Raw genomic sequence first — 12,792 nt, 5'->3', positions numbered from 1 at the left:
AGCAAACACAAACCGACTTTATATTCACTGAATGCTACTACACTGTTGAGATCTGAACTAAACTCATTTATTTCCACTGTACTGTAACTACAATATGAGGCATCTTGTATCCACTGACTATAATACTGGTCCTACCCTCTATCCTGTTTATGACTGTTAAAAGTACTAATTCACACTACATTATGTATTTATAATGAGTTGTAAGCACCAAACCATGTTGGCCTCTGGTTAACCCTTAGAAGTCAAAGTTATTGCCAGCAGTAGCTTTAAAAAAAAAAAGCAGAACATTTCTGTTGAAAGAACAGATTCTAACATTTCAGAAGAGAAGAGGAGCCACTTTATTATGACTTAAATTTGATGAAAAGCCATTGTTGGTGTCTTGCTTTGCAGGGAGCACATTTCTTTTACATTTTTTTGTCGTTTTTGTACTTTTTTCAATGTTTTTGTCATTTCTTGACAGAAAGGTTCAGACTTGATCAATACAGCAAGTAAACTGAATGTAAGTATAATTCATTATGTAACTGCCTGTGCAATACATGATGCAATTATGCAATAACAAGTGAATAATTATGTAATGACAATGATTATAGAGTTCTAAGGGTTGATAAACTACAGAATCAATCCCTGGCAACCACTGTGTACTTAACACTTAACTAAGTGGTAACTACTATCACTTATAAATACTAATCAACAAACCACATCATGCTCAAAGAACAGTAAAACAACCATCCTACAGAAAACCAATCCTACACACTACTGTATCAAACATGGAACACAACAGAGTCTTAACTCAAATCTCCTCAACAGTTTGAGCAGCAGTAGATCATTTGGGCCTAAAAAGAAAGAGCAGTGGGGAAGTAACCACTGTTCCACTAACAGCGCAGCCCACATGTCCACACCATTTACAGTGTGGTGCAGACCTACATGTGGGTGGGTGTGTGTTTTGTGTCAAAGATGGTCCTCCTCCTGTCTGTTGTTACATGAAGTTTAAAAAAAAGACTGAAGCACTCTATAAATACCCTGTACGCACACGTAGACTCTCAGAGCCAAGATAAACAACCAGAAGCCCCTGCCTCCTGCTCTTATCAATAACCTGTTCTCCTGTAACTCAGAGAGTCTACCTAGTGTTTATGAGCTCATTGCCACTCTAATAGTAACACTTATACAGACAAAGAGTAAGAAAAAGCCTTATATCTGCTGTATCCTTCTATAAAACATACGCACAGAAATCACTGTACAAACTTAATTTAATTATGCCCCACATTTCCATTCAATCAGAGTACAAGCAAAATAGAGAGTTAGTAACCTCAACACAAAAGGTGCCTAATATCAATGTTTTCAATTTGCAAGTCAAACAATCCCATTGGTTAACCGGTGCTTTATAATTACTGATCTCCTTTTTCACTCAGTGTCTAGTACCAGACATAAGCTGTGCTTTCTCACACTCGCCTCCCCGCTGTAGCTGTGGCTGTTTGAACACTGTGTCTGAGGCGGTTTATCTGTCAGCATCTCCGGCTGTGTGCTGTGGCTTTTGGCACCGTTCACCATTCCTAAAGAGACTAACCAGTCCCCATACAGTGATGAGCTCATATAAGCCAGAATGAACCCAAATGCTCCAACTCAATCTCTCTACACGGAGAGAGGCAGGTAGATAGACAGGGAGAGAGAGAGAGAGAGAGAGAGAGAGAGAGAGAGAGAGAGAGAGAGAGAGAGAGAGAAAGGTATAGAGAAAAGAAAGAGAAAGCAAAAAAGAGGAATGGGCGAGGAAGATAGAGAAAAAGAAAGTGATGGAGAAAGGGAAAATGAGAAGCATAAAGGGACAAAGACAAAAAGAAGGGAAAGAAAATGGAAAGAAATTTGGGATATCTATATGAAGAGTGAAGCAGACAGACAGAAAGAAAGAGAGATAGAAGAAGAGAGTGACAGAGGAGAGAAGGAAAAAAGATAGCATAGAGAGAAGAAGTGAGAGAAAAAGAGAAAGAAACTGAAGGAGGAGAAAAAACAGAAAAAGAGGGATGGAGAAAGAGAAAGAGGCAGAAAGAAGGATGGAGAGAGAGAAAGTGAGTGAGGTGAAAAAAGAGAAAAAGGCAGAATGAAGGATAAAGAGAAGGGAGAGGGAGGTACAGAAAGAGAGAAAGAAAGAGAGACAGAGAGATAGGGAGAGAGAGAGAGGTACAGAGAGAGAGCACTCATGCTGTTTTCATATATTCCTGCTGTGATCCTATACCGTTTTTTCCTATTTACATTCAGTGGACACAGGAAACACAGGAAGCAAAGGATGTCTATTAAATAACAAACAACTGAACATAAACGCGCCAATGAATAACCTCCAGCAGAGATATTCACCCACCAAACAAGTTCAGAAGTTCAGAAACAGGCATGTGTAACATTCCTCACCCAATATCTTCTACACATTGAGCAACGATTAGTTCATAGAGTTATCATTCTAATAATTGACCATGACTGAACTGCTGGCTCTGCTACTAACTTTTGGATATTTGGCAGACATTCTGTATGATTTTAAAAGCTAAGAAGGCCTTGAGGGAATCTGAAGTTTCTGAGAACTTACTGCGAGTGAATAACGTTATAAACCTCACACTACAAAATTTCACCCATCACCATAACAAAAACAGAGCCAAGAAAGCTAAGACTGATTCATTTATATAAAATGAATAAAAGTACTGCCCACATCCTACTGTGACTGTGGTGTAGTGATTCACTGTGTGCTCTGAGGTCAGGAACTGAGGTCACGTATGTGTATGCTGTCTGTAATATAAATTTACCTTCTAGGGTCATGAACTTCCACTGAGAACTTCTTTTCTCTGAAGTACAGATTCTCCAGCTGCCTCCATTGAAACACCTGAGAAAAGTAAAAAATGACTTGAGAACGTTTCCACAGCTTTCATCCAGAGATTCGCCAGCGTTTCTTGATGCTTCAGCTTATAACTCCATCCACGTTGGAAGGCAGTGTCCACACACACACACACACCACCAAGTAGGGACTGAGTACTAATCCACAACGCAGGCCAAAACCAGAATGCTCTTCTCTTTGTCCTTTTAAAGCTGCTCTTTAGACTCCTGAGAACGCTGCTGCTGTATGTGTGTGTATGTAAGAGTGCTGCACTCTGCACTGTATGTGTGTGTGTTAGAAGGAGAGTGTGTTTGGAAGGAGAATGAGCAAGAGAGGGAGGAGTTTAGCCCCCTCCCTGGCCCCCTCCCTCCCTCTGGGACACACACTTCCTGCTCCCACCATGGCCTGTGTGTGGGCGGGGTCTGCGGAGAGTTCAGAGTGACGTGGGTATGTGTGTCCAGATTGTACTCTCCAGCTTTGTTCACCCCCCCCCCAAACTTTCCTCTTCATTCACTCATAAAGCCAAGTTCTGTTTCTCATTACACACACACATAATAGGGTTTGGTATATTACACACACACACACACGCAGAACTCCTGCAGCCATCAGCTGAATAGATGAGACAAAGAGAAAGAAGAAAGGAAAAAACAAGTTCTCATTAAAAAGATCTTTACTGAAACAACTCCATGCACTTACAGAGCTCACTTTCCCTCTTTGTAAGTAAGCACATAATACATTTACAGCGTATGTCTTGTGAATAACTTTCCACAAAAGGCCAAAAGGAAATGAGATGTCCACGAAATGACAAAATTCTCCTCTTTCAATGTCAACTGGACAGTCCTAATCTTGTTTAAAGCATTCAATCAATAAAACAACGTTCCTCTACACTCTCTCTTTTTGAGTCAGAAAAACTACAGAAAGAGCCAACAACCCAGTAAACTAACCTAGAAAACATAACAGAGCAAGGTTATCTGCCTGCCTGACATCTGTCCATCCATTTGAACATTCAACTGGCCGTTCATTCTGTTCATTCCATCTTCTTTCAGACACTGCCATATAAAAGTCAGATAATGTTTTCAGTGAATCCTGCATACGTAGAGCCCATTTCACTCAGTTCTCTCTGCTGTTGTGTTTAGTTCAGGATGAGTGCCGTAGCAGGCTGGGAGTCTTGAACTGACGGCTGTCAATCACGCCTGCTCATCAGAATATTAGAACCACCCCCAGACAGTTCTCAGATACTACTGTCAAATGATAGCAATGTTTTGTCAAAATATTTATCTTATTTATATCTTGTTATTTATCTACCTTGTTTTTATTCATTCAAACTTCGCTGCATGTTTAATAACACTCACTCTTAGTATCACACAACGTTTAACTGTGTTCTCTGGGACTTTATGGCCTAGTCACACTACACTTTTGTCAATTAAATTTTGCAAACGAAATTACATTCGCTTCAACGGAATTTCCCACAATTAGCGGTTTTACATCGCAGACTTCCGGAGCTAACAAATTTCAACCTGGTCCAACTCGGTGAACTTTGAAATGCAGCACTGAAGATCCAAAAAGACGGAAATGCTGATTTTTAGCAGTTTATAAGCACAACTCTTTTTACATTTCTCTCCCACTAGCTATGAATAAACACACAAAAAATTGGAAAGCTGTATTGGATGGCAGAACTATCTTCACTTTTGTGATTTTACTATTTATGTTAGGCAAGTTAGCCAGTTTGCTAACTGCTAGGTTAGCTCCTTGGCTGAACGCAGCTGCATGTGCCAACCACAGCAGGTTTTTTTTGCTACACAGTGTGCCCATGAGACATAATTATCTGATATAATTATGCTTACTTTTGTGTTTTTAATATCTATGGTTGGGGAGCTAGCTTGCTAGCTTGCTAACTGCACCAAAATCAATCTGGTCCAGCTTTTGACACATCCATTTTGCGAGGCCACACAAACTGCATATTTCTATTGTGACTGTGGCTTTAGACTAAATGGCAGCAAATCTACTACAGAAACCACACACAACTTGTGGAATATGCATGTAATATGGTAAAATTCTGAATCACTGTTTCTTAATGGATCTCTGAATCATTATTACCCTGTATTTAGCAATAAAGTATAATATTTCACTAGCCATTGGGGTGTTATGAAGCAGCACATTAGTGGCGAAAACTCACACACAATAAAAGTGAGAGAGGGATTAAAAGAGAAAAAAAAGTCAGAATAAAGGGAAAGGGAGAAAAGAAGAGAAAAAGAGCAGAGAGAGTGAGGAGGGAGGGAGTTGGCTTTGAAAAGCTTAAGAATTTTAACAGCCTGGGAAAACAATGGACAGATGAGGGAAGTAGGGAGGAAGGGTACAATGTCAGACACATACCACATACACACACACATACACGCACAAATGTGCTCCCCATACATCATTCAGACGCCAGTGCTAAACTACAGAACAGATAGATGGTGCTGTTTAAAGTTAATGTGTTCAGCTTTCTGAGGGGCCCTGACGCTCTCTGGGGACGAAGAACAAATCTGACCTCAACACTTTCTCACCAGCTTTCATCTAGCAGATTCTATCGCTCACACTGCTTTCCTTCAGAGAGAGAGGGAGAGAGTCTAGAAGTCTGAATGATCCGTGACATCTAAACACTTTCAGACTCTTAGTTCTAGCAGCAGCCAATGAGGCGAAGAGGCATTAGTGATGCCAAAGAGCATTATGGGTACAACAAGGTGGGCCATGGGATTCAACTATTGTTCTGGTTGAAGACAAATCTAATGTTTATGTGTGGATGTGTGTGCATACTCAAAAGGCATGCACAGTCTCTAATGCCCTTCATTACTGTAAATACAGTCAGAAGTGAAAGTAAATTAAAGAGTTTGGGCCCACACCAAATACAGTCAGGCATTACTGCCTACTGATCCAGTTCATGTCTGAACCCACATCCTACATTAGGACAAAAATATAGCACAATATTATTTAATGATATTGTCACAATAGACAATATGTATCCCAATATTTAGTTTTTCTGAGGTTTGATCATTTGGAAGAGACACCAAAAACAAAGCAAAACAGTGCCACATTTTATAAAAAGGCTTTATATATATATATATATGTACCTTGCAATCTTCTGATAATGGAGTGTAGTATTAAACAGTTACCTCATGTGGGAGCTCCACCTAATTCTCTTTTTGCTAGTTTGACCCACATGTGGCTGCACAATGAGAAGAGACTGTATGACTGTAAGAGGGAAGAGAACTATTAAGAACTTCAGGTCTGGAGCTCTGACAGGTTCCTGCTTTAAGCCAGCGGGCTGAAACCCCCTTGATGACAGAGGCAGTACTGAGAGATAGAACTGAGCGACAGGGAGGAGATGGTGTGCGAAAACTTCATTACAGGAAACAGAAGACTGAAATGGAAGTTTATAGGACATAAGGTTAGAAGGAGGAAGAACTTGAGTCATGGTCCTCCTCCCAAACTTCAGTTATTTTACCATTTTACTGAAATGTGTATTTCAACGATGATACCATGATATGCTGTAATGTTTTACCGTCATATTGGCCACCCCACAGTGCTCTGTCAGATGCAGTTTCACATACTGCATAATACATATTGTCTTCAGGCTATGTGTTCGCCATTTAGACACTTTCTTACACAACTATTGTTATGTGACATACATTTTGACTGAAGATCATGGCTAAAGATAGTACCGTGCTCCAGAGCGGAAGAGAGAAATACAATGTCTAGCCTTTCAGTATGTTCCTGCAGACTAGAATGAGTGTGGAACCAAGAGTCTGCCAGCAATGCTGTACATAAATGTCATGGGTGTGTCATTATTATGACTATCATACACTATTATTAACTTTCACAGAACACACCCACCATGGAGTAGGGTCATACAATGAGACTCCATACACAAGATACTCTCTGGAGGAATTGTGAACTGGTGTACACACACACATACAATGTGCAGGAAGGGTGAGTGTGTGTGCTGTGTTCAGACAGTGTGAGCTGTGATGAGTGTTGTTGAGAATGAAGACAGACCAGGGCAGAGGTCAGTCTAACGGCAGACAGGACACACACACGCATATAAACACTCACCACTGACTCACTAAGGGAAATAATTAAGCTCAAGGTCAGAGCATGCGAAATGCTGTTCAGTACCTTCACTTAAAAATGAACTTTATTAGTGATTATCTACACAGACGAAAGTGATGCATTGAATTTAAATGTGTACATCACTGTCACATGAATACATCAATACCAGGAATGTGCCAGTACCATTTTGTCCCTTCCAATACTGATACCTAATCCTCAGGTATATGCCGACACCGACCCTAAGTCTATCTGACCTAATTACTAGATAAGTAAGATATAAATCCTGATACTTCTATCATTTCAGTTTTTAAATCATTTATTTAGGTAAAAGCAGTGTTCTGTGTCACAAATATAGCATACTAGGCTTGAATGAATAGAATTTACTTGTTGGATAACTTTACATTTTAATGATTTTCAGCACTTCGAAAAGTCGCTGAGCTCTTTGACATGGGTTACTGTTAAATGCTTACATTTTAAATGCTTAAAGTTGTGAAACATTGTGATACATGTGATATGTGATATGTTGAAATTTATCATCCCTTTGAACAACTGATGTCACAGCTTTTGCAATGAGCATTTTTCATTTTAAGCATGAAATAATCCCACACCATGAACACGCCGCTTGTTTTAGCTGTATCTACTGTTGAGCATGCAAATGTCACTCAGTAGCAAGCGTGTCAGAAATTGCTTTATGGTATTGATATTCTCTACTGCCATACTGTATTTAAGTGCGAGTATCAGACCTGATTACGATACAGTATTGGTATCAGTGCAATACTAATCAACACAATTTTGTTTTTCAGTTTACAAACTTTAATCAATGATTGCTCTGATGTTATATATAAACACTGGTTGAGTTTTTGTCAGTCAGGTTGAAGCAAACAGCAGAAAACACATTTACTGAGATGCGTCATGGGACAACATAAATATTTCTGACTGCTGCCATAACACCAGTGGTCATCAGCAGTAATGCTTGTTTATTTAAGCTCGAGCTGTGTCTGTCGTCAGCTGAGAGTTACTGGCGGTGACAGCAAGAAAGCATGATCAGCCAATTTGGCCCCCTCGGGATTGTAATTTAATAGTTGCATACAAGAAAAGACAATTAAATTGTTAATCGTAGTTATTTATTTGGCAATTATTCATCTGCTAAAATGCCATAATCGTGACAGACCTGTGTAAAAATATATAAATTCAATACATCACTCATTTTGTGTAAACTAAACCTGCTGCATTAGTGTGAGATTTGAACCACCATTCTTTGCAAAGTTCCTGAGTGAATCATATTAATGTGCCCAACAGACACTCAAGGGGCTCCCCAACTTTGTCAAACTCCTTAACACTTCCAGTATGCAGTGAATCATGTAGGCAACATGCAGTTCTTCTAGTGTCTGCTGCTTGAGTTCTTGTTGCTGACTTTGGCCTGTGGGCTGAAGGGTGTGTTTCTTTTTGTGTGTGCAGGAGGGGATTTTAGAGTGGAGAATAACTGGGTATCAAGCCTTCACATAAATGTATCGACTCTTAAGTTTTACACACCTCTCCAAATAGTAAACAGCCTGTGCTCACAAACACAAAAACCCTGCACATTAACTAAACGTGGGCACACAGTTATTACAGCAAAACAACAGGAAGGGGTTAGATCTCATTAAATAAACCAAACCGCTACCTCAGTTTGCAACTTTACTGTGTGGCTTACTTAAGTGAATCCCCTGCATTCACACAGCCCACTATGGGTGGTTAACAACCCATAACCATTAGCATATGTGAAGAAAACGGTAATTTACTGAAACATTCATGTATATGTGTGGGTTTGCAGGCTTCAGAGTACTTCTACATCATCATCTGAAGAAGGGAACAGCACTGGGTGGACTAACAATCAAGAACAAACAAGACAAAGACTCCCCAGACCCATCTAGCCATGGCTAAATACACAGCACTGACCATGAGTTTGGATTTCTTTAAGGGAAGATATTGCTCTGAAGAACAATGGATCTGCTTCTGGCTCACTGCGCTCTCAGAGGCTGTGTGTGTTTGGCGGTTAGGGGAGGATTTCTCTAAGCTATGCCAAACCACTGGAGAGCGCTTTGAAGATCCCTGAGTGCTGTTAAACTTGCTGCTGATGCTGCTGAGGTTGGGACATGGCTAATAACACACTGTAGCAGAAATGAAGCACAGCCGTCTGCAGATTCACAGAGCAGGCTGTGTATGCATGTACAATGCCCATCAAAAGTTCAGGGACACCTAGCTTTTGAAAAAGTTTGTCATAAATGAGGGCTTAACATTTTGAGCAGAAAGCTGACGATTGCTGAGTGAACAAACAACTAATAATAGTCCTTTATCAGCAAATTCAGTACTCATCAGAATGCAAACCTTTCAAGTGTTGCAACCACCTCTGAGCCAAATATGTGCTTTTAACAACAGTTTATATCTTTAGGCAAAATCTGCTACTAATACCAAAGAAAACACTAATGAAAATGAAGCTGTCGCAAATTATACACAAAGTCAAACCACATATCTGTACATGTTAATGAAATATTTACTAAATTGTCTACTAAATTGAAAAGTCTTGGAAATCAAACATTACTTTAAAAAATTTTCAGGAAAGCAAAGCTTCTCAAAACCTTTTGGCAGGTATTGTAGTTACTATAGTTTTAAAATGCAGAACCTGCTCTTATTTTTTATTTTATTCATTGAGTTCCACTTGGGTGGTTTATAAACAAAAAACAGTAAAAGTAAACACAAATAAAACTAAACAGGCTGTTTTTGTTACTATAACTTTAAGACTGATATCTGTAAAAGACCTCTGTTCTGATTGGCCGTCCTGTAATCTGTATTTGGCAGTTCAGACCAAAACACTTCTTATAACTTCAACATGAGTGAGCAGGGCTGAACGCCTGTGGGCTAAATAGGTGGATATCTATGAATGGACAAATTTTTGTGACATTGCAAAATTAATTCAGACGAAGTAGCTTAGTTTCCACATGTGGCCTGTAAAGACAGGGGAGTAAATAGTAGGTTTTGAAGCTTTAATAGTGTTTACATACTGATGAACTCTTTAATTTTATTAAAGCGAGAAAAAAAGCAGGCGATCATGTGTGCAGAAGATTTTCTATAAAGTTTTCTGTCCCTGCTTACAGTATTGCACAGTGGAATTGCAAACTGGAGAGAGATCAAATAGGTGGGGGAAAAGTAAGGCTCTGCTATTAATGATTAGGGGAAAAACTCACCTCTATTATGTGAACCGATTTTTCAGCAACAAGAGATGATTGTGCGTTTTGCTTCGCTTGCACCCTTGGTATAAAATTTCTGCAAACACTTCTCTTTTTCTTTTCCTTTTCTGCTTTTTCTCCTCTCCTTTCCTGTCTCCGCTCTCTCTCCTTTTTCTCTCCATGTAACAGATCTCTCTAAATAGGCCTGTCCATTTGCCCTCACGCTTGGCTGGATGAAACTGGGCTTTGAACACTATTTTTAGCGTGCGGTTTTGGAGAAAAGTGCACAAACACATTTTTCCACCACCACCACACACAAACTCTGTAAATCCTCCCTCTCTGCTGCAGTGAGCTTCAGAAGGAGCAGGAGTCGCAGTCAAACCAACAAACATACACACACGCAAACAGAGCTGTAGGGGTGAGTGTATGAGTTACGGAGCACCATCTGTCTGAGAGTTTGTGTTTCTCTGTCTCATGTTCCAGCCCACCTTGCCCCAGGGTCAACACAAAGAGGTCATTACCTCTAGTGGTCAGGCAAAGAGCTGAGGTTATGACACCCCAAGGGCGCAGCTCATGACTAGTCGTGGGTGATGTCATATTATGTGCTGTACTCAGTCCATTAAATACACTCACACACTCACAAACAGACAACGCTGATGTAGTCAACATTTTCAGCAGTGTTGAGAGTTTCAAGAGAGAAGTAAAGATTCTGATTTCTTAAGTAAAGACAGGCACTTTCATTTCCCAGAATACCTTGACAGCACTTCTCCCCAGCCAGAAGAAGTTCATAAAAAAACAAGCACATTTACAGAAATAGGGCTGTCACTATCGATTACATTAGTGATTGAGCAATTTATTAATTTTGATAACTAATTGAGTAATCAGTTTTTAAAAAGACCAAACTATAAAAATTACAAAAACAACGCATAGCCTTTCAAAGATTTCAACAGCTTATCTAGATAAACCAGGATGCCTTTAAGCTTCCATTAAAAAAACATATAAAACATAATGTGGCCAAAAAATGCGTAAAGACATGGGTGTGCCTAGAAGGTTCTGTTTTTTACTGTAGGATAGACCAGTTAGAGAAAGTAAAATCTGCTTTATCATCAGGCAAACTGCTAAATAAACACTTCTGATGAACCAAAATCTATTTATTTTTTAATTGAGTAATCGAGTTTAAGCAATTATTCATCAGCCTTAGGCTGTGGTCAAATCACACTGTCGCCGCACTTTTTTCCTTACTAGAGTGGAGCAAAACTCTGATGTAATGTGACCTTGAGGGCAATGTAGAGTGCAGCTAGCTAACTTTAGCGAGTTAACTTTTTTGTTTGTTTGTTTCTTGTGAACTAGGCAGCTCACCTGGACAAACTCAGTGTGAAGCGAAATGACCTGCTACCAGAAGTGAATTTGTTTTTCGAATTCCCGTGTGTTTTTCCCGCTTTTCGCATTCAAGTGAACTGTCATTTTCTCCAGGCAGATTTACTTGCATTCGACGCGGCTGGGGCTTTACAGTGAAACCACAAAATATGCTGTGACATGTCATGAGACTTAATTTAAGGGTAGCAAACTCAGAGGAGAACAAACAAAGGATAAGACGAACCGAAAATTAAAGAGAGTAAGAGATTCCTTACCTTCCTAGGTTTTACTTTGTCCTGATAGTCATATTGAAAGATGCCCTTATAACTTAACCCCAACCACCATGGGATCCCCTGCTTGTCCTGAGAGAGAGAGCGAGAGAGAGAAAGAATGAGCAAAGTGAAGAGGAAAGAGAGACAGAGAGAGGTCGAGAGAGACAGAGAGAGAGATAGAGAGAAAGAGGAGGGTGGCAAAAACTACACGTCAGTATTTGATGGCAGAAATATCACACAGAAAGGCCAACATTATCACCTAACACCTTCACCCAGACGTGGAACATGCGTGCCAAACAGGGTCATGAAAAATGACGTGTAAGGGGTGTGATGGAGAGCAGAGTGAGTGTGTATGCATGTGTGTATGTGTGTATGTGTGTGTGTGTAAACTGAGGCTAATGTTGATAAATTTACATACACTTATGAGGCAGAGAGAGACCCACCTTAACCGCATAGTAATGCACTCCATATGTAGGCAGTGACTCCACTACACTCATGTAACTGAGAGAGAGAAAGAGAAAGAATGAGGTATTAGGCATGAATGCCTACATATTCCAGCACAACTGCCCCAAACCTGCAAATAGTCGCCATCATATCAAAACCTTACAACTCCATTTTTTCAGTATTAATTTTGTAGTTAACTTTATATCATTATGTGATCATATCATGACATGGACCTACAGAGCTGGTCCAACCACAATGAGTCGACTCATGAGGGCAACAGTAATTGGTTAATTTAGACAGGCGTATAAAAACAAAAAAAATAGCGGGATTTGGTACCACTTTTTGAGCACAACTACATGGACGTACCATATTGAAAGGAAACATCCGCAAGCAAAGACAGACAATTATTTAGCCCCTGTTCTCCGAGGAAAAGTGTGATGCATGGTAGTGTGGGAAAATCTTACATGGGTGTGTAAAATTGCAGAGAAGGATGGAGTGCATTAATACAGAACAAAGCTGATATGTGCACTCGTAAGTATTTTACAATGGCTTCAAACATGGCTTTGCCAAACAG

The 12,792-nt window shown here is 39.8% G+C and overlaps 1 protein-coding gene across 11 annotated transcripts in view; it reads right to left on the bottom strand.

Moving 5' to 3' along the window:
- frmd4a (FERM domain containing 4A) overlaps positions 1–12,792 on the bottom strand; it is a 177,207-nt gene that overhangs the window by 17,051 nt on the left and 147,364 nt on the right. For all 11 annotated transcript variants that reach the window (XM_036584823.1, XM_036584824.1, XM_036584821.1 and 8 more), the window contains 3 exons: positions 12,218–12,275; positions 11,778–11,864; positions 2,784–2,860 (listed from right to left, as the gene is read on the bottom strand). In XM_036584823.1, coding sequence (XP_036440716.1) covers positions 2,784–2,860; positions 11,778–11,864; positions 12,218–12,275 — 222 coding nt within the window. The remainder of the gene's footprint in view (positions 1–2,783; positions 2,861–11,777; positions 11,865–12,217; positions 12,276–12,792) is intronic.

The sequence above is a fragment of the Colossoma macropomum genome, unplaced genomic scaffold (genome assembly GCF_904425465.1).
Source record: "Colossoma macropomum unplaced genomic scaffold, Colossoma_macropomum, whole genome shotgun sequence".
Classification (NCBI taxonomy): Eukaryota; Metazoa; Chordata; class Actinopteri; order Characiformes; family Serrasalmidae; genus Colossoma; species Colossoma macropomum.
Note: the sequence above shows the minus strand (reverse complement) of the source record. Positions and strands in the feature narration are given on the sequence as shown.